The 23,032-nt window shown below is 39.8% G+C and overlaps 2 protein-coding genes across 4 annotated transcripts in view; one reads left to right on the plus strand and one right to left on the minus strand.

Moving 5' to 3' along the window:
* The first annotated feature begins 1,290 nt into the window (after positions 1 to 1,290).
* On the plus strand, positions 1,291 to 3,541 carry b3gnt7l (UDP-GlcNAc:betaGal beta-1,3-N-acetylglucosaminyltransferase 7, like). Its single transcript, XM_061057207.1, has one exon. The coding sequence runs from the start codon at positions 1,565 to 1,567 to the stop codon at positions 2,819 to 2,821; it is 1,257 nt and encodes a 418-aa protein (XP_060913190.1). The 5' UTR covers positions 1,291 to 1,564; the 3' UTR covers positions 2,822 to 3,541.
* A 182-nt stretch (positions 3,542 to 3,723) lies between these two features.
* The window catches only part of cep104 (centrosomal protein 104), a 32,921-nt gene continuing 13,612 nt past the window's right edge, over positions 3,724 to 23,032 (minus strand). For 2 of the 3 annotated variants that reach the window (XM_061057202.1, XM_061057200.1), the window contains 12 exons: positions 21,898 to 22,071; positions 18,870 to 19,046; positions 15,208 to 15,408; positions 13,877 to 13,972; positions 13,488 to 13,575; positions 13,079 to 13,151; positions 12,884 to 12,992; positions 12,612 to 12,750; positions 10,024 to 10,091; positions 7,195 to 7,282; positions 5,886 to 6,017; positions 3,724 to 4,745 (listed from right to left, as the gene is read on the minus strand). In XM_061057202.1, coding sequence (XP_060913185.1) covers positions 4,729 to 4,745; positions 5,886 to 6,017; positions 7,195 to 7,282; positions 10,024 to 10,091; positions 12,612 to 12,750; positions 12,884 to 12,992; positions 13,079 to 13,151; positions 13,488 to 13,575; positions 13,877 to 13,972; positions 15,208 to 15,408; positions 18,870 to 19,046; positions 21,898 to 22,071 — 1,362 coding nt within the window. In that variant the 3' untranslated portion in view covers positions 3,724 to 4,728. Of the gene's footprint in view, positions 6,018 to 7,194; positions 7,283 to 10,023; positions 10,092 to 12,611; positions 12,751 to 12,883; positions 12,993 to 13,078; positions 13,152 to 13,487; positions 13,576 to 13,876; positions 13,973 to 15,207; positions 15,409 to 18,869; positions 19,047 to 21,897; positions 22,072 to 23,032 lie in introns of all 3 variants that reach the window. The other variant, XM_061057201.1, reaches the window with a different exon arrangement.

Raw genomic sequence — 23,032 nt, forward strand, 5'->3', positions numbered from 1 at the left:
GAGTGTGCTAGAGGTCTTTTTTATTGTAGCGAATCAGCGCATGTGTTATGACTGTCACTCTGCAGTCTTTTCAGGTTTGTTCCAATCAAAAACAACATTGGATTTTGATTACCCTATATGGTATCTATAAGGACTTTAAAGTCTACTGGTCGGCCACTCAAATAAAACGAATGACAAGTAGGCTATAACTATTCAGTGTATTTTTCAGCTTGTCCATTCCCTAAATCCAAATAATCTCTTTGATGAGCTTTCTTTGTGGTAGGCTATGTGGCTGGGTTCTCACGTGTGGATGTTTGTAATCGATCAGAGAAGCCGAAACGTCTTTCATTAAGATGATAAACCGGTTCTATTATGGAGCTTCTGAATGCCTATACAGAAACAAAGTCACGTGTTTTCAACTAATTGGAAGATTTGTATTAGTTATATTTTCCTTCAGTAGCCAATGTTTTCTGTGCCCCAAGACATGTTTTATTTTTATAAATAAAGTCTGTTTTCCTGAAAGCAGCTTTGGCATATGTATTCCTTTGCTCTGCTGATCCCCTTTTGTAACCCAAGCTAAGTTCCTTATAGTCTATGAGGTTAAATAAAGATTAATTTTGAAGTCCGTTATTGATTACTTTATACATTGTACTTTACTTTAAACTTGTCCGTTATAGCTGTAAAGGCTCCAATGACTGTTTTCTTATACTTATTATTTTCATCTAACTCCTCTATAACACGTTTAGGTTAAAGTTAAATATTGCAGTTGAAATTCTTGTTTGGGTTTAGTTTTCATGTTGAATTGAATTTATTTATTTGATAAGTACTATGCAGTTTTAACATTTTCTGCAATACACAACATGACACTGTTGCCGAAATATTGCGCAGAGTTTATAACCTTTGCTAATTTTCAACTCTTACCCCTAGGTGGGCACATAAAATATATATGCTACATTTACCATAACAGTACATAATATATACCGAAATATGAATTATACTTATTATTATTATTATTATATAATATAATTGTATATATTTATATTTGGTATTATTCTATATCGGTTTGTAATGGTTATTTATCCATCTTCATTTATTAATATGTTCGAAATAAAGATACACAAATAAATTACAGTCGTGTGAATTGATGTTTAAAAGGTAATGGATAGAGAGAGAGAAAACCTCTTTATGAATGACATTAACTTGGTGGACACCTGGTATGTGTAAGAAATGAGAAACCTGAACAGGGTGGATCGTTAGGGGGAGGAGATATTTTTGGGGAGGGGGATACTGGGGGAGAGAGAGAGAGGGAGAGAGATTCTGCTACCGGTCTTCAGCCAGTTTGTGAAGAACCAGAGAGCAGAGAGGAAGCCCGAGGAAATGTGGCGCATCCTGCATCATTCTACCTGCGATGTGTGGCTCCTGTGAGAGACGTGATGGGCAGAAGAAACACCGGGACCACCTCAGAGTCTGCGCTCTCATGCAGCCCAGGACGCGACCACTGGTGTCCAAGTGAGCAGGGATGGCGGTGGTTGATCCCACCTGGGCGCACAGTTGTTGAACACAATGAAGGCGAAATGTACAGCGTATGAGGGTCTCACAGAGAACCATGGATCACCTTTTCCGAAGAAAGCGAGTCGGTCTGCTGAAACCCCTGCTGAGTTTGTCCCTCGTCTTCGCTTCTTTTCTCATGATCCACAAGCTGAAGCTGGCTGAGAAGGATGGAGTAGGAGTAAAGCATATTCGGGATGCCGGCATGTGCGGCTCTTACTGTTTTTCATTCAAGAATGAAGCCACGAAAAATAATTTGAGGAGCTCAGACTCTCCGGTGCTTAGCAACGATTTAGATGCGCAGCGGGTCACCAACGGGACTCCGGCTTCGTGGGACGCACAGGTTCTCAACTGCAGCGAGGACGCGTCTGTGAGGACCAAAGACTGGTTCAAGCGCCTGGACCCGAGGTTTCACCAGTTTGTTCTGCACAGACACTGCAGGTACTTCCCCATGCTCATCAACCACCCGGAGAAATGCGCGGATGGAGAGGTGCACCTCCTCATGGTGGTGAAATCCGTTATCGAGCAGCACGACAGGCGCGAGGCTGTGCGTAAAACCTGGGGCAACGAGCACACGGTGGATGGGAAGAAAATTAAAACTTTATTTCTTTTAGGGAGCCCAACGACTGGCAAAGACACAAATAACCTCCAGAAACTGATCGAGTATGAGGACAGGATCTATGGGGACATCCTCCAGTGGGACTTCATGGACACTTTCTTTAACCTGACCCTGAAAGAGGTCAACTTTCTCAAGTGGTTCGACATCTACTGCTCCGGCGTCCAGTTCATATTCAAAGGGGATGATGATGTATTTGTGAACACGCACAACCTGCTGGAACTCATCGGCTTCAAAGTGGAGGATCACAAAGAGGCAGACTTATTTGTGGGGGACACCATCTCCAAGGCGATCCCTATCCGAAACCGGCAGAGCAAATATTACATTCCCAAAGAGCTCTACGATAAGCCATATCCTCCTTACGTGGGAGGTGGGGGGTTTCTTATGTCCTCCCAGCTCGCCAGGAGGCTCTTTGTGGTCTCAGAGGACCTGGAGTTATACCCTATTGACGATGTGTTTTTGGGGATGTGCATGCAGAAGCTTCACTTGGCCCCAGAGTTGCACCCGGGCTTCAGGACCTTCGGCATCACCAGGCGCAGGGTGAGCCCCATGAACAACGAGCCGTGCTTTTATAAAAACCTCATCGTGGTGCACAAACTGAGCGCAAACGAGCTACTGAGGATGTGGAGCGTGGTGCACAACGAGGCTCTGATGTGCGCTAAAAGGACCTCCATATGATTGTCAACTGATATCAAGTCAATCAAATTTACTTAAGCTGAGCTGAATGTTGGAATACGCAGAGGACTTGAGTCTATAACTGATGATCCTTACACTTCATTACTGAATCTGCAGTAGTGTGAAGGGAGAAACTATAATACAAATGTAATTAAATCTATATTTAATTCAGTAAATATTTGAATTTCACTGATATGTATACAGCACATTCTGTCATGCATTTCTAAATGTAATATTAAAAAGGATTTTCACTCCACATGTCCTTGATTTTCGAAAAAATACCACACAACTCATTAGTGAGCTTCCCTTTTTTCTGATTCTTGGTGCTATTTCCGATTGGAGAGTCATCTCTCTGCTGTGTTAACCTGGAATCAAGTGTTAATGTACATCGTTGTGAAGGTGTCTGTGTTTTATGCAGGGGGTTAGATTTTTTCTTTAATTGTCATTTTCTGACATCATGATTTCAGTTTTGACAAGTGAGGGGAAACTTTAGGGATGAAATATATATATATATACATATATATATATATATATATATACCGTAAAGGTTTTTTTTTCATATGACAATTCATTGTTTTAGTACATTGTTTGTTTCACATTTTTCTTTATCATTATAATTTCAAAGGCAGGCCTAAAAACCAAAGAAACTAAAGACCTGTAATCATATACAATGATATGATTGTATAAATAAAGTCTGAGCTCTTTGTCAGCTCTGTAAATAAAGAGTGGATGTTGCTGCATTTTTATTAGTATGTGAAAACAACTGGAGAGCATCACATTACATGACAGATTGGGGGGGGGCTTTTGTGTATTGTTTGGTCCCAATTAATTGACACGAAGGGCTATTAGAGCTGCTAACCACAGGGACCATCAGCTCTTAAACAGAACAAGAAACCAGCTCAATGTTCAGCTTAATGTGCCTTTATTTAAACAAATAAAGATGCTTTTACAGACAATTATTCATTTTATGCCAAAGTTATCACTCAGAAAATACTGACTACTCAAATATACACTGCAATGGATCTCAGTACAGAAACATGTTAAAGCCACGTCCTCATCATTTGTGTATTATTACATCAACTATAAACAACACGTCTTCATTTGTTCCTCCACTAAAATTAACAGTTAGTGTTGACACAAGCAGCAATCAAATTGACCTTGCTGATATTACAATTTATAAAAAGTAGTATACCAAATCCACCTCAGACTGTTTTAGGGATGTTTCCGTTCTTCTTGGCATTACGTGAACATAAGATATATTACAATCAACAATCGTCATAATACTGTAGTACAATCGCAGTAGTAAAAATGATGGCTTGAACTATAAACCATTTGAATTATCATCAGAGTTCCTAAAAACATGAGTTTGTGGTCAAAACCAATGTAACACCGCAAAGGTGTCTTGAAGAGTTTTTTTTTGGACTCGGTGTGAATCAGACTCTGCTGAAATAAAGCCGACTTGAAGAATAAAGTGCTACACTAGTTCTACTGCATGACTACAGCACTTCCTGTCTATTTTATTTTCTGTAGTAGTTATATTAAGTTAAAGTCTCTCTTTTGGCGCTCTCACTTGAACATATTGAGTTCAGATTGTCAGTAGGCATTAAGCAGGAAAATAAATTAATTAAACAGAATATTCAGCAATGAAGCGTCGTCCGTTTGGCAAAAGTCCTACTTCTTTTCTTTAATACAATCTATTCAATACAGGATATAAACATGTAAACAGACGGCAAAATTGTAATGCTGACAAGATACATTCATGTTTAAGACGGCTTTAGGATTGAAGTATCGTCTGCTGGAGTGTTGCAAAGGGAGGAAAGTCTCCTGCTTGTAATTAAACTTCGGTTCTCTTAGTGCCGCTACTAGTGGAGTGAAGTGCTCTAGTGCAGTGGGTCTCAACTCTTCTAGCCTCAGGACCCACCACTGACTCCTCCCTGAAAAAACAATTTTTGGATCATTTTCAACCAATTACATTTATTGAATGCAATATTGTGCAGTTTGCAGCTTCTGTCACATATTTGTGTACCTCAGAGGATGCACAATATCTGAAGGAAGCTGCAAACTGAACAAAACAAACATTTTTTGGGGTCCCCACCCACCAGTTGAAAACCACTGTTCTAGTGGAGTGTTTTTATGTTTCAGTCGATATTCTTCTGCTATTGATCTGATTCTTATCTGTTTCATCCTGTGCAGACACAATCATTAAGTCATCACACATTTTTTTTTGTTTTGGTTGTTGCTTTACAAAAAGATTTGTATATAAACATTCCTCTTTTTTTAAATTAACAAATTGACAGCAGCATTGTATGGTTGTGCAGTTTTAAAGGGAACTATTTGAAAGAATACCAATAAAGGTAAGTATGCTAGCCTGTGAAAGCACTTGTATAATAATGTCTTCTGTGGCTCTTAAGTATCTTAGTCAGGGCGAGAAAAGAACCCTGATGATGTCAGTGTGATGTCATTAGAGTTACATCCACTTTGGCTTGGACACGACACATTTTCATCTGAAACCCTGGAAGGTAGAATTTACTTTTCCTTACCACAGAGGTGACAACAAACAGCAATTTGGAGAAGAAAAAAAGTGCCTCAAAACTGAGAAAGGAGATATAAGTAAACCCAGTGTGCTCATGTTAACTAGCCTAGCAGGTTTGTGACACCGGAGGCCTGACTCACAGACAAAAGAAGCAAGAGATCTAACATTTGGTGAGTCCAGCTGTCTCTTTTCAGGATGGATTACATCACTGATCACAACCATCATCTATAGAGTCTGAACAAGTGGATTTTAATCGACAGGTTGTTGTTCCAGTTTACAAAGGCTGAAATGAAAAAGGAGTTTTCTCTTTTTGTTAGATTTATAAACATTTTGCTACCCTCAGTAAAAAAAAATATGCTATCAGGCTTAACAATCGTCTGTATATGTCAGTGAATGCGTCCATCACGTCATGTTCAAAGTGCTGATTTGCAGGGAACATAAGAGTGAAGGAGATTACTTCAAGGATGTTTGTTGTCTGTTGGGTTTCTCCTCTAGGAGGGGGGGGGCTGCTGCTGGCTTCAAAAAAACTTCAACTCTTTCCTGGAGTTTGCCCTCTGCTCAAGGACGCCAGAGCTGGTATCCGGCTTCCTCTGCCCATGGGCCTAGGTCTAGGTCTGGCCCCGACTGACCACGACTGTTTCATCTTAGCTCCACCAACAGCTCGGCCTGTATGCACAAAAACAAATACACACAAAAGGACATCTATACAGTGAACCTTTGTTATACCTAAACTAGAGAAGGTGCGCAATCAACTGGGAACAAAGGGACTTTCCTGAAAAGGGAAAATTTCAGTATTTGCCTGCAAACAAAAGGAGCCTGCATTACCCATGTTGAATGTACATACAGGAAGTTTCAAGATGTCAGCACCTTATGGTTGTTTACTCTTCATTAGTGTAATGTCACTGAGTCTTTGCTGCAGTCACATCACAAGAAATGTCTATCTAACTGTGAAGTGGAAAAATGCCAAAATCACAAATTCCAAGTCTCTCATTCAAAGTTTTACTCAAGTATGCACAGTAAGTAATAGGAAAAGCAAAAACAATAGCAGGTTTTCCACAGTTTACTTTTCCTGCCATGAAGAACACCCTCTTAAATAACAGCTTTGACAGTAAAATACATTAATGATTATTGGAACCTTTTGAATGCTACATATTAAACAGTGAGGCAACTGTTATATGGTCGCTACCCATTAACTAGCGCAATCAAGAGAAAAGATGTGTCAGGATCTGATTGGGTTACCACCTTTCATGAACTATTTCCAAAACCCTGAAAAGTAGACACATTCACTGGTTAGACAATTTGCCTTTTGATAGGTAAACTGTATGATGTGGCAAGTCAAACACATGGGCAAATCATTCACTACAAGATGATAAGAATGGCTTATTAATTGTTTTGTTTTTTTGTTAAGGTACTGTATCTCCTAAAAGCATCATGATGTCACAAAGCACCCTTGTTGTAAAAGATCCGCACATTCATGCTTCTGGCAAAATCTGGGACTGACCAATTTGTCATCAACAAACTGCATTTGGACTAAAATCAAACCTACTTAAAAAAACAGAGTTCTTGTGATGCTGCATGTTTTTGTCAAAAACAATGGACTTAAACTCTAACATGATTGCAACAAATCATTCAAGATGGATACATAAATATCCTTTACACTCGACTCCAACTATGTCACTATTTTTACGTGTCTCATTTTGTGCTCGGAGGCAGGAAGCCATAGTGGAAAAGCTGCAACATGATTTTTTTTTTTTTTAACCAACAAGCATGGACACTTTGTATAACTCTCACCCTGAGCGTTGGGGAGGTGGCTGGAAGCAGAGGGTGTGTATGAATGCTTTACCTTGTGCTGGCTGAGTTCTCTGGGACACCGCAGTCCTGCGTGAGTTTTGTTTACAGCCCTCCCTGCCCATGAGGTGAGTCTTCCAGGCCTGGAAGAAGGACAAAGTAGCTCAGTGAGGCCATTTTTTCTCTCCCCCCCCTCCCCCCTCTCCCCTCCACTTTCTGAATCTGGGCTACTAAAGGTTGACTGTAGGCTCAGTCAAGGTCTGTACGGTTGCCCTCTCTCCCCAATTACACTGCAGTCTTTCATGCAGTCCATGCTCAGGGCACTGACAGCAAGAATATGAATTCATGTTTGTTTGTTCTTCTATCCATTTCCAAGGTGTGATAAAGCACATTCTGATTTATACTATGAGGAATCAATCAAATGAGTTATAAAAATGCTATAGAGGTAGGGAAAAAAATAGATTTTTGTAAAAATACAGATTCTTATCTTATGAGATTTTAAATAGATTCATAATGTCCAAAAATCTATTTTTTTTTGTTGCTAATCTGTCACTCCATGCTAAGTGCTAATGCTAGCTCTTTAACTCACTAGAATGCCAAATGGAGCAGAAAGAAATTCAGCCAGTCTCACAGATGACTGGAGTAGATCCTGAAGTATGCACTAATTCAAAAATAGACTTTGAATCATGAATGCAGAATCGTTTTGAATCGAAAATAGATTCTGCATTGAAAAGTGACCACAAGAATCAAATGGAATCATGAGATACCCAAAGATTCCCAGCCCTAATGCTATATACTGTATACTGTCATGTCTCTCTACATTAGGGAATAGTGTCAATATACTCTGATATCTTTAACCTACCGCGACATGGACTGGTTTGTATGGAACACAAATGATAAAATAGTAAAGTACAGTAGACTGTAACACCAGTACACGTTTCCATGTTAAATTATAAAGACAAAATCACAATGTTGACAAAGAGATTCACATTTCCTTTTCAAGATTTTTTTGGGGTCTTTTTTTCTCGTTTATTGTAGAGATAGGATAGTGGACAGATTCGGAAATCAGGGAGGGAGTGAGAGTGGGGAATGGCATTTGGGAAAGGAGCCACAGGTCGGATTCAAACCCGGGCCGCCAGCTTGGAGGACTAAAGCCTCCGTACATGGAGCAGGCGCACTATCCACAACACTACTGGGCCCTAGATTCACATTCCTGATAAGCACAGTAACAGAGCATATCGGTCATTTTGTCCAACAAATATAACTTATAAAGGAACAACACTTAAATTAACTGAGGCCGTTGTTTTCATGCTGCTTTAATGTCACGGCTTACTGTGGCATGGTTAATGGAATAAAGCAAGATAGATAAGATAGAAACTACCAAAGGTCACAACATCTGCTATTGGAATGACACTTTTAACTCCTAATCAAATAATGTGTAGAAATGTGTTATAATGTGCTGCAGCAAACTGGGGGCAGGCCGGGCCAGGAGAGGCACCGCTCAGACTGACCTTTGAGAAACTCTTGTAGCTCTTGTGGGTCTTTTAAGACAAGTTGAATGATTTATTAGGCTCCACAATGACAGAAAAGTAACGGAAGACCAATGGAAGGTGACACTGTCCGTACATCCTTGAGTGGGGTAGGAAATCTTGTACACTGCTGAACCTTTGAAACATCTCTATCACACAAACAGCAGACTGACACTGAGAGGTAGTACTGGATGAGCAGCTTGAAGAGCAATGAAAAGCAAGAACTGAACTTTTGTTTTTCTTTGGTCACATTTTGAAATATCAACTTTGACAATCATTTTCAGTGTATTCACATATTTTTCACTGTTACAATTATTTTTTTAAGGTTTATTTTTTTTATGCTTTTATTTTAGAGATAGGACAGTGGATAGAGTTGAAAATCGGGGGGAGAGAGGGAGTGGGAAATTACATGTGGGAAAAGATTCAAACCCGGGGTTGCACGCTTGGAGGACTATGCCTCCGTACATTGGGGGTGCACACTAACCACTAGGCTACCTGAGCCCCTTGTCCTACTACCAAATGAGATCACCTGTGAAATCTTTAACTTCAACTTTTTTTTTTCTGTGACAGGTTAACCAATTACCGACACAACAAAAAGAATTGAGTTACTTTGAACATGAAGGTGGTCTCTACCACTGGAATTAGAGGAAGTTTTCCAAGACCCATTGAAAGATGAAGTCCTCACCAGTGGGAAATAACTATGAAAAGAAGTGATTTATACTAAATGTAGTTCACAAATTAAGAATCAGGGAAGTTCCATTTATAAAAAGGGACATTTGTCTTTCCTTGTCCTCAAAGGAATGTGAAAAATGTGATGGCATTTACGTGATGTGGAGACGATGAACAGGCCATTAAGAACAAAGGCTCTCCCTCCTTTGAAGTCTCAGAAGGTCGACAATAGCTGTGTTTTCAACAAAACACCTGTTTGTACCTCCAACCTAAGAATAGACGGTCTTTAGTTTGAGTGTTGATATAGAGGAGTGAAAAATCAAAGCTTATCAAGTTAAAGACGGCTTTCTTTGAGAACCTTTTTTCTCGTCTGCATTAACTGTATTTTTCTATTAAAACAGAAGCAGCTCTGCACAACTGACCTACTGTCTTTTTTTTTCCTTTTTGCAAAGAGACAAATGAGATTAAACAGCCTTCAACCACTGTTTTTGAAAAAGCAACTTAATTCAATCTAAGAAAAATGTTGCTACTAAACTACATTAAGATCTATTAATGTAAAAAGATAAACACTCCACAGTGTTTAGTAATTTGCACATGATGCACATCAAACAAACCACTGGCTTCAATCAAATCATTGCTTCATAAGAACGTATAAATAACAAGAGTGTGCGTGTTAAAGACCTCACCTCCTCTCCAGGCAGGAAGTTGTTGTGACACAGAGGACAGTGGTTGGATCCTTTACCTGAAACGGGGGCTGAAATAGAAACACAACACCTTTAAGCCACCTGTTATACAATAACAGGAAAGGTCACTTTAACGCTGAAGGGGAACAGAAGAACACACCTTTGGAAAGATTAGGGTAAACACAATCTATTTCCAACTCTCTCATGTGAACGAGTGGTGAGAAACACTTGATGTTTTCAGTTTGTGATTGTACAGAAAGCTCACTGTCAATTATGTATGGAGACATATGGCTGGTGACAGAGATAGAGTATAAGTGCTGATACAGGTCATCTCATTCTTAAGGTAAGTAGGTTCCTTCAAACTGAATTTGACAGGTTTCGGGGCGCTGGTGGCGCAGTGGTGAGTGCGCGCGCCCCATGTATGGAGGCTGTAGTCTCAAGCGGGCGGCCCGGGTTCACATCCCACCCGTGGCTCCCTTCCCGCATGTCGTTCCCCACTCTCTCTCCCTGATTTCCGACTCTATCCACTGTCCTGTCTCTCCATTAAAGGCATAAAAAGCCCAAAAATAAATCTTAAAAAAACCCCAAAAACTGAATTTGACAGGATCCGGAAAGTTACCTAGTGTCATGTTTTGTTTTCACTCATTTATTTAGGATTATTGTCTGTTCCTGTTTTATTTTGTACTTACTCTTGTCTCTGTCTTTCAGATCCTGCTCCTCATGTTTTCCTGCCTTGAGCCTCCCTGCCCTGATTGTGCTCACCTGTGTCTCGTTATCCCCTGATTGTCTGTGTGTATATATCCCTGTGTTTCCTCCCTCATGTTGTCAGTTCGTAGTGTGTTCCTGTGTGTCACCTTGTTCCAGCATATTTACCTTACCGTTTTGCCTTTTGCCTGCTCCCTTTGGATTTCTTTGCCTCGATGATTTGCCTTCCTGTGTACTGACCTGGACTGTAGTCAAACTCTGCCTTTTCCTGAACTCAGCCACGAGTGAGTCTACTTTTGAGTCCCTGTCTCTATCTGGTTCTGATAGAATTGGTATCCAGTAGGGGAAAACAACTTCTGAAGATCCAACAAAATGTCCTTCTCTGTTTCTAGATAGCTAATGCTGGCACATGGCACATTGACAAATCCCGTCAACTGATGTTTTATTTATTCCCATGTAGCACTGTGAGAAATTGTTTGTTTCACTACGGCCACAGAAGCACTGCACCTGACATGTGATGACTGTTCAATAAACTGAGCCACTGATATAAACCCTTGCCCAGGCGGCTGTGGAAGTTTGTTTGAATCCCTCTTTAAATGATTTCAAAAACTCCTCTATACACTAATTATACCTTCTTCAAGACAGGAACTAAAGAAAATACTGGAGCACACGAGTCATTTAAGGAACGTTAAATAACGACTAACGTTCAGAGTCAAACTGTTCAGTCAGGTGCAGATTTGGAAAAAGTTAAATACACTCCTGCTCACAGTGAATCGTCATTCATTGGTTAATGAAAGTGGGAGGAAGATTAGCAGGAGAATGTTTATTAACCTTGGTTGAGTGAATCATTGTTTAAGGAAATGTTTCATGTAAATGAGGCTTATGTGAGCATCATGATGGAGAAGCCCACCAAGTCGAGACTACACACGGTTTACACCAAGTGTAGGACTCATGAATTCCTCAAATTAAAGGACAAAACAGCAGCTTATTTATTTGTCGGTGTATTTCTTCTCACTCTTATATTTCAGATACTGTCAGGAAAGGGGGACGTGGGATGTAGTTGCACACCTGGGGGTGTCTTAAAGTTACCCCAGAGGGAAAAAGTATTGATCAAAAATAAACAAGCTTCCTAAATAATGCACTGACGAGAAGGAACTTAACCACTGCTGCCAAGCAGCTGACATGGATCTAAATGTTCTTGGAAAAACTTAATGAAAACACAATGGCTGCCAGAAAAGGCCTTAAAGAGAACACAAAAGGCTGGAGTAGAAACAAACTGCACAAGATACCCCCTGAGAGAGAACTACAATAGAGAGAACATACACAGAACATTTGTGTTGGTGTTTATGCAGACAGACACACTACACGAGAAAACACTGCACAATCATCTTACTACCTCTAAAGGTGGGATAATGAGTCATCACAGGTGATAGCGTAAAAGAGTATATACATTATAAACTCCCCACACCTGGTTTTAATCAAGACCAATCAGTCACAAACACACCTGACTCTGCACCGAACTGATTCCTTCTTCAACCTCAGTGAGAAGCAAGAGAGAGTGCCCTCACAGGTACAAGCAAATATATGAAGTATTGATATTAATGCAAACAGGCATCACTATGGAGGAGCCTTTCTACTGCAGGCTTAACCCAGGTTGCTCTATTTCAAATAGTAAGCTGGAGGAGAGCGATATGAGGACAAGATTTTGTCACAGGAATACTGAACATGTATCACTTAGAAGACGTGCATGTCCAGTGGGACATTGTCTAGTGTGATATATTTTCATGGTTAAAATTGGACAAGACAAAATCTAATGTTTTTAGTTTTATTCATTTAACATTTTGAGAAATGTCTGTATGGCATGAAATAAAGAGCTAAGAACTCACGATTACAGGCAGGCCCTTGGACATGGCGAGCCAGATCTTCAGTAGCGAGGGCCTCTGAGCAGCGTGGGCACTGGCTGAACTTGGATCGGTTCTCACATTCGCCCAGTAGGTGCTCGGTTAGGCTGGCAATCTCAACAACCTGTGAACACAGCACAGAGCTTTACACAAGGTATTCAGGCCTTGTTAGTGTGGGGGAGATTAAACAGCCGAGCAGATGTCCCTCTAAAAGAAAGGACTGTAAGTAGGTCTACATTTAAAAAATAACTGTTCACCTGTCTACATTCATCACAGCGTCTCAGCATCGGACAATGCTTCCAGTAGTGAAGGTCCAACCCATCCTCTGTGAATGACTCGTCCTTTTTACCGCAGAATATACACAGGCTGAAGAAAATTAGATCAGACGGCAGATTACATCATATAGTTGCCAAAAACTCATGACATCAAAACGAAAGTTAAAAGTCTCTTACTTGTCCAAGTAGTTGATGGATTGTTGGACATCAGAGCTTTGTGTCACTGCGCTTTGGGGAATTTTTGTAGCAGCTGAAAATGAAGAAAATATAGTGACCATCTCTACCTATTGTAAAGCTTTAAAGAAATATGCTGCCAAACGTTAAGAGTTTAGACAAAACTAAAGTTTTTGTTTTCTTGGACCCTTTTGCCTTTATTGGATAGGACAGTTGATATAGTGAAACAGGGAGAGAGTGTGGGAGAATTACATGCTGGAAAGGAGCCACAAGCCAGACTTGAACCCGGGCCGCTGGTTTGTGGTGGACTATAGCCCTGTACATGGGGCAGCGACCTAACTGCTATGCCCATTTGCGCCTTAGAAGAATATCTTTACAGGCTGAATCTTTCTTTTCAATCTTGTGTACATACTTGTTTTGCCAGCTTTTTGGGTCCCTTTCTCAGCTTTCTCAGCTTCTTTCTTAAGCAGTTGTTCTTTTGTGCTTCCATTGCCTCCCTCCTTCACAGAGACACAGGAGGAGAATGAGTACAAGTCACAAAACACAGTCTCCGAAACACACATCGAAGCTCTTCACCATGTCAACAGCAGTTATAGAAATAGACACTCCAGGATAAGAGATGGGATTCCACGCTATAAGAAGTACATACAGATGGTAAACCATTGCTGTCATCTGTACATGAGAACATGTTTCTGACCACCAGGAGAGTATAAATTCTACAAAGTCTTTGCAGTTATAAATACAAATTCGTAGTCATTACAAGAAGTGATGTAATGACAGTCTAATAACAGCTCCGCCTACCGTGATCTCTTTCAAGGCAGCCAGCTGCTCCTGAAGAGAGTGGATCTCCGCCTTCTCTTTTTGCCCATCCTGCTCACCACCTCCCTTCTTCAAAGTCTGAGTTTAAATAAAAGACACACCATTAACCTGATAGTAACTGTTTCCTTTTCTTGTTAGCTTCCTTTTATCCCTCTTTTACAGTTGAAAAGCATACAGCTCTGCAGACTCTTGGGGCTGTGGTGGCATGATGTGGCCTTGATGGCAATAACTTGTGTAGATGATCACTACTCAAAGGCGTATACATGACATAATGGGAGCACTAGGTCTCCAGTAGATCGAGTTCAGTCATTTAATGAGTCACAAGCTTTCAGTAAAAACAACAGTTCACCATGTTAGCTTTGCAGTACAAGATGTCTTCCTGGATGTGTGGTTACACTAGACTAGTCAACACGACAATGCTTTCTTTATCAAATGTATCGTGATCTCATGAAAATAGGATTAGGTTCGTTGCTGTTTTGTGCATCTTGAAACATTTTTTATTTTAATTTTTAACCTTCATTTTACCAGGAATATTCTCAGTAGGATACAATTTTTTTTCTGCTAACATGAATGCTCTAAAAGAAATGCAACACTTTATCTATCCACATTATACCAAATATGGAAGCATGAAATCCTTGTAAGCTTAATAAAAATAAAGAAATTGCATCACGTTGTCTCGTCTAAATATATCTGCTATGAACAGCTTGAACAGGTGCTTTTGACTGACATGTCTGGTGATCTCCCTGTTCATCTACCAGCTGCCAAATCTGTGACAACAATCTGTAACAGTTGAAATTGTGGAATGTACCTTCAAGACATACTGTGTTGCTAAGTAACTAGGGTAGCGACGTCAGTAAACGGTGCCTTGTTTGATCCCTGGAGTCAGTTTTTAGCAGCGCTTTTGCCATGGACAGATGCCAGCAACTGAGCTTCTGATTTCCTTTTGCCTCTCAACTCAACAGTAGTATGAGTGTTTCTGTGGACACTATTTTGCTCTTGTATGATAAAATAGTAGCTGTACAACCAAGCTCTGCAAGGTTGGTGTGTTGTTGGTGATAGACAACATGCATTGTGAAAACTTCAGACACATGTGATTGTACAGTTTTGGGAAACTATACTATCTCAAATGCTCTCCCAACACACTATTAACCAAGAGGCACAGACCCAAAACATGACAGATCTTTGAGTGCAATTTAAATAAAACAAAAAAAAACCCATGGCCTGGCAGTCTGATGATGCCCCTGTGTGCCTGAAGTGTTATTTTTTTCTGACATTTCAACAAGAAATTCATGCAGTGAAGAAAAAATTCTCACCTGAGTCTCCACCAGCTTTCCGTCAATCTTGGCAAAGCCATCAAAGAGGGTTTTGTAGAGGAAGTTCCTCCGTGCGGCAGCATCGCTGGGAGGAAGGTAGCTGAGAACAGCAGCTCTGTGCTGCTGGTACATGGATAAGATGATTTGTGCTGCCAGCTCTCTAACCCCTGATGCACTGTGCTCCAAAGCTGCTGCACAGAACTGAGAGAGGAAAAAGACAGATTTCTATCAGCATGTTAACTGATGTGGCTTTGAGCAGGACATTTGTCTGACTGGATATTGTCATTTTAAAATATGCCATTAGCTGGTTTTGAATTGGATCTGATCTATTGAGCATAGACAATTCAGTTGGAAATGATGACGTAAAAAATATTGTAACATTTTTGGTAAACATTTCGGGAATTATTCGGGCAGCTGTGGCTCAGTGGATCATCTCACAATCAGAGTGGTTCAATTGCAGCTCCAGCAGTTCACGACTGTGGGCCTTTTTTGTTTAACCATGTTCATCTGTAAGATGCTGTAAACTCAGACGGAGCCTTTGTGTTAGTCTGTTTCTTTTGGGTTTTTGTTCATTTATGTAAAATGCCTTTATTATTCCTTAGTTATTGTAGATATGATATATGATGTGGAATGTTTGCATAGTGTGGAAAGAATGTATATAATTTGAATGTGTAAAATGTACACAGAATACAACAGTATTCTGAGGAAACAAGGCTGGCCACTGAAAATTCAGATTTTATTTGCAGAACAGCAACACTGTTGAGACCATCTTTAAAGAGAAGTGCACATGATAACGCAAGAGAAGCCCATTGTGCAACATAATCTATGTCAAGAGTCCCGACACAATGGCAGTATCACCAGAGGAGAACATTACCATCCAAAGGTAAACTGTGTACAAAGGCCTCCAATCTCTCGCTCAACAGTCTCATGGACAGCCTGACATTATTCTCTGTCCTCTCAACCACTTCTCATTTTAATTACAGGAAATTCAATCACCCCTCCTTGTTCTCGCTAGTTCCCGCCTCTGAGCACATCACCCAGGTAACAACAGAAGAAAAAGGAAAAATGTTCAAACCATGGCCCAGCCAACAGCATCGAGATATATCAGGAAGAGACACTTGAGCTAAAAGAGGCCGATACAAACAGAGCTTAAATGTGGAAATTCAAGGATTTAGTCAGACTCATGTTGTTTGATTTCTTTGTGTGGGAGTTGGAAAGGCCTACTACCGCCGAATACCAATGCACGATAGTGGTATTGGCAGATATTTGCACATCTAGATAGAGTTTAATTAGCAAATTATGTAATGTAATTATGTATGTAATTATGCTTTGTTTACATCTGTAATGGAAGATTTCATTGTAAAAAATAATAATTGAAGGTTCCCCTCCTTCATCAATCACCACCTTTTTGTTATTTTTAATCCGAAACAACAGCATTCTCAACTTTAATACAGAAAAATATTTCAATTTTGTAGGGTTATTTCACATCTTAGACATAGAACAATTCAAGGTTATAGTGCTTAATTGTCCTACGTTGTAGTATTATATACATACAAGTAGAATGACTATCTCTCACTTCAAAAAAATCAACAGGAAAGCTAAAGGGCTTTGCAGGTATCTACACACTCTCTGCCTCCCATCTCAAAATCTGTGAACCTAGCTCCAGGATGATGACAATTGATTGGTCAGCAGGAGGTGCTTTTATACAGGTTGATCAGTTATTCAGGCATAACCACCCTCAGTTAAGAAGTGAACCGATGATGTTGCCATAAAATCATAGTTAAACCTGTGTGAGGACACCGACTCTTTCTACTCACTCCAGTCAGGTGTGTGTGACTGATTGGCCTTGATTAAAACCAGGTGTGGGGACCCCCCAAACAACATAAGGTTAACTTGTAAGATTGAACTCCTGAATTGTAATCTCTAAAACCAAGCCTCAGACACACACAGTGGAGAAACATCATCAAGGCTACAAAATGATTCTACAGTAGCACCATGAGAGCATTCTTCCACATACCTAATGGCCTCTATTATTTTATCTGTTTTGCAGTTACTCTGGTGGCTAATAAAAGCATATTACTTTTTTTAAAAGTCCCTGAAGTCAATAAGAACGACTGCCTACTGCAGAAGAGCCAAATCTGATTAGAATCCAGCATCTCACAGACAAACAAATGGATTATAAAAAATCCATTCTAATTAAAAAATGAGCTCTAATTTAAACCTTGAGTCTCTTACATATTTCTTAGGAGACTGTTTAATGGGACAGAAGAAAACGGCAATCTGCAGAATAATGCAAAGCCCTTCTGTCACATCTCAATCCAGACTGGAAATGTTTCCCAGGCAAACATGGGAGGCAGCCAACACAAAGAAGACAGGCGCTGAGCAAGCATGCACAGACCTGTAAACACAGGCCACCCAATGCCACCTGTGTAGCTTTGGGTTTAGAAGGAAGAGAAACTTAGAGGACAAACCTAACAATTTGCTTGTACTGATAAAAGCTGTGTAAGGTCAAGAGGAGGGCTGAGGGGAGGGGAGGACTGGTCATAAACCAAAGAGGGGGAGGACAGGGCAGCTTGTTGTCCTGCCCGGCCTGGTCAACAGTTGGATAGTTTGCACCAAGACATTATGTCACTGGAGGAAACCAGAGGGCAGGAGGCATGAAGTGGTAGCCAAGGGCGACAACATTGACTCAGCTGACAAGAGCTGACTAAAGCCTGCGTTGGTGAACTGAACTGGCCCAGAAAGTCAGGGAGGGACAACTTCCCTTTCAGTCAGTTACATCATAATTACAAAGCCAAGTGTAACGGAAAATCAGCTTGATGGAAATCCTCCTTAAAGTGCTATTATACAGGCATAATGCTGTATGTGTTTCTTTATAGTACATGTGCATACATATAGGCCATTGTAATTGCTATCTGAAGACAAAGTTGATTCTTTGCCATAAACAACAGTCGCTATCAACAGCTTTGAAGTAGACATCTGTTGCATCATGTTTGATTCTGAACTCTGATGCAAACTGGCTGCTGCAGGTTTCATTCATTTGTTTTGCATCTATAAAATCCTCATCATATATCCTAACATGTTAAGTGTGTCCCTAGCGGAAAAAATCAGAATCAACATTATGGACAATGTGACCCAAAACGTCAGAGTGCAGAGCCAAAGGATAGTGTGGAAGAAGTATTTTTTCTCTTAAGACAATGAAATAATTGACTAATTGTTTTAGGAATTCCAAGGTTCCAGTGAGATTTTCTACCAAATGAATGTCCTCAACTGTATTTAAGTGACAGGAAATTTTGAGCACTAACAAATCTTTTCCATTCTCTGTGACATAAAATATGTAAACAGACTCATCACCTGCATTTTTGGCACAATAAATCTGTCCAGGCAAGCTTTGGCTGCCCTGCATTGCAGTCTGCTTTGTGTGATACCTGCAGACAATCATAGCATTTTTTTTTATAGATAGCTTAGCTAGAATCAAAATGTGTTTTTGATTCCTTAATGAGGTTTTTACCTGAGCTTCTATCTGGTTGACCCTTTATTGTAATGCAAAATGACTGCTCAACTTTAAGATCGAAGATCAACTAAGGGGTCTCTGACACATTTTTAGACATAAGATAATAATGAATGGATACACAGTATTTTGAGTATTTGAGTTGACTTACTTTCATGACATTGTCCAAGGTGAAGCCAGAATTCTCTGTACCAAGTTCAGCAAGTAGCTTCTGAACGAGCTCAGCCCGACTTTGAGCCAGACGAGAAGGGAAGTTGGATTTGAAGGGCTTCACCAGCTCACCAGGGATTACATGCAGGACGCGTACATCCTTCAAAACAGCTATTTCCTAGAAGGGGGACATGATATAAAGTCACTGACTTTACAGTTTACAATGTCACTGTAGACACACAAAATCCCACAGTAAATCAATCAGTCATTATTTGTATAGCGCCAATTCACAACAACTGTTATCTCAAGATGCTTTACAAAAGGGTATATAAATCAAGTTAGTGTGTGTGCTGTAGGGAACTAACAAACCAAAACTGTGTGATTCTACACAATGTGATGTGCAATTCATCATGAACATCTGTTGGACAGACAAGTCCTGACAAAGAATACAAGTGTACAATTAAATTAAAAGATGGAGGAAGCCTCTCGGGGAAAAAAAATATCTCAGTTGTTTACCATTTAGAGCTCAGGAATGTATGTCGGGAAAAAATAAACACAACAACAAAAAAACATAATTTGCACAACACACAAAGAGGCATTTAGTAGTTGCTCTGACAGAGCTCTGAGAAGCTCCAGAAGGGCCAGACGATGATTTCACAGGGCTGACTTTCATAGCAATGGCCTGCACAGCTGTGCCCTGAGCTGAACTCATTGAAACAGAAGCTTCTGAAGCTCAGAGACCTTCTCCTCTCTTTGCTCAACACACACTCTATGAATCAATCCACCAGAGCAAAATCACAATCCAATGTACACACTGGGAAGTGCACACACACAAATTGAGTTTAAAGATTGGGATACAGCATGGTTTGTTTTTTGCATTTGCATGTAACTGCACTTGTTACAGTCCAAAAAGCATCTTAGCAGGTTGAGCAGTGTACACCAAGGCACCATGAAAAAAAATAATTTGACACCTAGGGGTAAGGACACACACACTGACTTTACATTTAGCATTAACATCCTTCCATGGTGTTCAGATCACAAGTGGTCAGTCTTGGAGGTATAAATGCACCTCGTCCAAAGGACGGATTGAAAACTGGTCACTCAGGCCACATACAGAGGTGGTCTGGTATCAATATGTCCACATTGGTCTGAAAGTGTGCTCTGGGCCACATTTAAGACTGCCCCAATGATTATATGAAGTACCAGACAACCTGCCTCTCCAATTTAACTAATTTAATATTTCACTGCTGTTTAAAGTGAAAATAGCACTATTTTTTTTTTCATATACTGCTCCTCTCATTCTAAGCATGAGTGAATACAGTGAAGTGTGCACAGATAAACAAATGTAAAGTGTCCATATTTATTTAGTAATGGAGATTTGTTTTGTTTTTTAATATGGGAGGATCTTGTACTGACAGGGACAGAGGAGACAGTGAGAGTCAAAGTGGTCAAAGAGCAGTTTATAAGAGTTTATGAAAAAACAGCCAAGGTAAGACACAGATGATTTATAGAGGAGACAAGCAGATGTATTGTGGATCTGTATGTGTGTCTGTGCTCAGTACCTCTTAAACAGTGGTGAGAATTTCTCAGACAAATAGTTTGGGGTAGATAAAGTATACATAAGTATATATAAAGAGTACCAACCATCCATTGGTGCTATTGGAACAACATTAAACAAAACAAAAAAAGTTTTTGGTAAAAAGTTGCAACTCTAGAGCTGGTCTTGCTGTTACTTCTTGTGGCTTAAGGCATTATTTCCAACATGGGTTCAAAAGAGTTTGTAAATACTTTTAAAGTTATTGATCACGACAAACTGAACCTCCTTTATGAATTTAAAGACATGAACCATGTTGACCTCAAAATCCAGACACAGTTGTGAATATAAACACGTCAAAATACAATTTTCTCCAGCATGTAAACAGTTGTGGCAAGTTAATTCAGGAAGTTATTGTGTGTTTGTATCCTCTGCTTTGATGTTGCATTGTTGTATTTTGTCACTTTGTTTTTTGTTAGGTTGTAAAGTTTGTTTGTTGTGAACTTCATATTGCAGAAAACAGCAGTCAAACTTGATTTCCTCTTGCCTATGTGCTCTCGTGCTCATTTTGTATTTTAATCAGTGCACAGTTGTGTTAGTTTGGTGATAAATGTGTTTGGGTTCGCTGTCATGCTGTCATGCTGTCATCCTGTCATCCTGCTGCTCCACCTTTTTAATAGTTGCCTCATAGGAAAGGGAGGTTGCTGAAATGATTTTGTGTTCGTCATAATATAAAGTCCCACCCTGTTAGTATAAGCAGAGAATTACCATCCATAAATCCTCAGAGCTTATTTGAGCTTCAATCCCAGATATAAAAGCTGGAGCCTCTTAGGTGTGCATATATTCAACTCTGCTGTGCTTAAGGTTCCCTATAAACTGCATCAAAATTGTCTTCAAATGCTTAAATTAGCTGAAAACCAAAAAATAGTAGAGTGGATTTCATAGGTTGAATATTCTACTGTATTTTAAAAAAAGCTATTGTCTGGTCATGCTGTGCTGCTTTCAACTAAGAACCAAATGCCTCCAAAACTAAAAGGCTGGCAGTTGACTTTCAGAGAGATATCACCACTGGAGTTGAAAGGAGTGTGGACAGATTAATTTGCCGATAATCTCCTCCTTCCTAAAAAATGAGTGGGAACTCAAATCTTCATCATCAGAGGAAACTGTTGGGCAGAATTATTTGTTTTGTGACAAAAATCATAAAATGCAATTTCCTCCAAATTTTGACAAATATGAAATACCTGAGCAAAGATCTAAATACTGTATAGTACAAGACTCCATGCACCTTATTGTGTTTTTTCCTATATTAGTGGGGAAAAGGAGCTCAGAGCAAAATACCCAAGGAAAGATGGTGAAACAAAAGCTGCAGATTTCTTTCCCTAAGCCAAAGCTGTAAAGGAGGTAGGGGGAAAGCTGACGTGAAGTAAAGGATTGACGTGGCTTCAGTGGTACAAATGATGCCATGTAGACATGTCATTTGGATGTGTTACCATACCAGTATGAAGACATTGGCCGTGGATCTTAGGCGGCTGGCTGACTCTCCTGTCCTGACCAGCAGGCTGGGCAAAGTCTGCTCCAAGCAGTGGTTCAGCTCAGCCCGACCCAACCCCAGAGCTGGGATGAGCTGGTTCAGGAGTACCTGCAGCAGCTTCAGGGAGGCATGAAAAACCTGAGAGAAGAGCAAGTGGATGTTACAGTTAGCCCCAAACTTAGTGGCATACCAAGAAAAGTTAGCACAAGGGTGATATCAATCAACAGAGAGGCTCGACTTGTTAATGTTTACTTTGAATTAGTTCAAGTATGCAGACGGAGAGAGTGACATTTATTTGCTATGAATTGAGGTTTTTGTTGACTCTATATACAGTATCTTTATATGCTTGCTGAAAGGAGGAAAGGTTTATTTCTTGCTTAGTGTTGCGCACTTATTTAGTTCAGTGAGTATTAAAAAACACAGCAGTATGCATCTCCCTGTATCCCATTTTTCAAGCCTAACACAGCTTCAGCAGATGGCTGTTAATCATGAGTCTAATTTTGCTTGAGGTTTCTGCCTCTTAAGAGGAAGTTTTTTTTCTTGCCACTGTAGCTTTGATAAATGTTTAGTGCTCATGATGGATTAATGTTGGATCTTTGTAGATATTATAACAAAGAGTAAGGTCTTTTACCTGTTTTTTTGTAAGATAACATTTGTTATAAGTTGGCACTATACAAATAAAGATTGATTGGTTGAAATGTAAACTTTGTCAATTACATTTTATACGTTTTTCTAGTCGACTCATGTTTCCAAGAACTACATGGTTCCTTGTATGTTTATGGACTGGAGACCCCCATGTGTAAAAGAGGCAGCATGTTATTCATCTCTTTTTGACTTGAACATGTTTGTTTTCTTTGTATGTTCACTACATGTATACATAATTATATTGGTTGTAATTATCATGCTGATTATTCATATGCTAACTGCATTAAGTTATTCATATAATTTATTTTCACATTTTATTCAAAAACAATTTTGTTGTTAGCAACGTACTGTTTTTTTTTTTTTAATTTGCATGCACTGTGTAAAATAAAAAAATCCGTCCATGCTACGCTTCCAGAGAGGAGACTGATGACACACGATGTGTTTTTGAAGAGAC

Source organism: Labrus mixtus, chromosome 15 (genome assembly GCF_963584025.1).
Source record: "Labrus mixtus chromosome 15, fLabMix1.1, whole genome shotgun sequence".
NCBI classification, from domain to species: domain Eukaryota; kingdom Metazoa; phylum Chordata; class Actinopteri; order Labriformes; family Labridae; genus Labrus; species Labrus mixtus.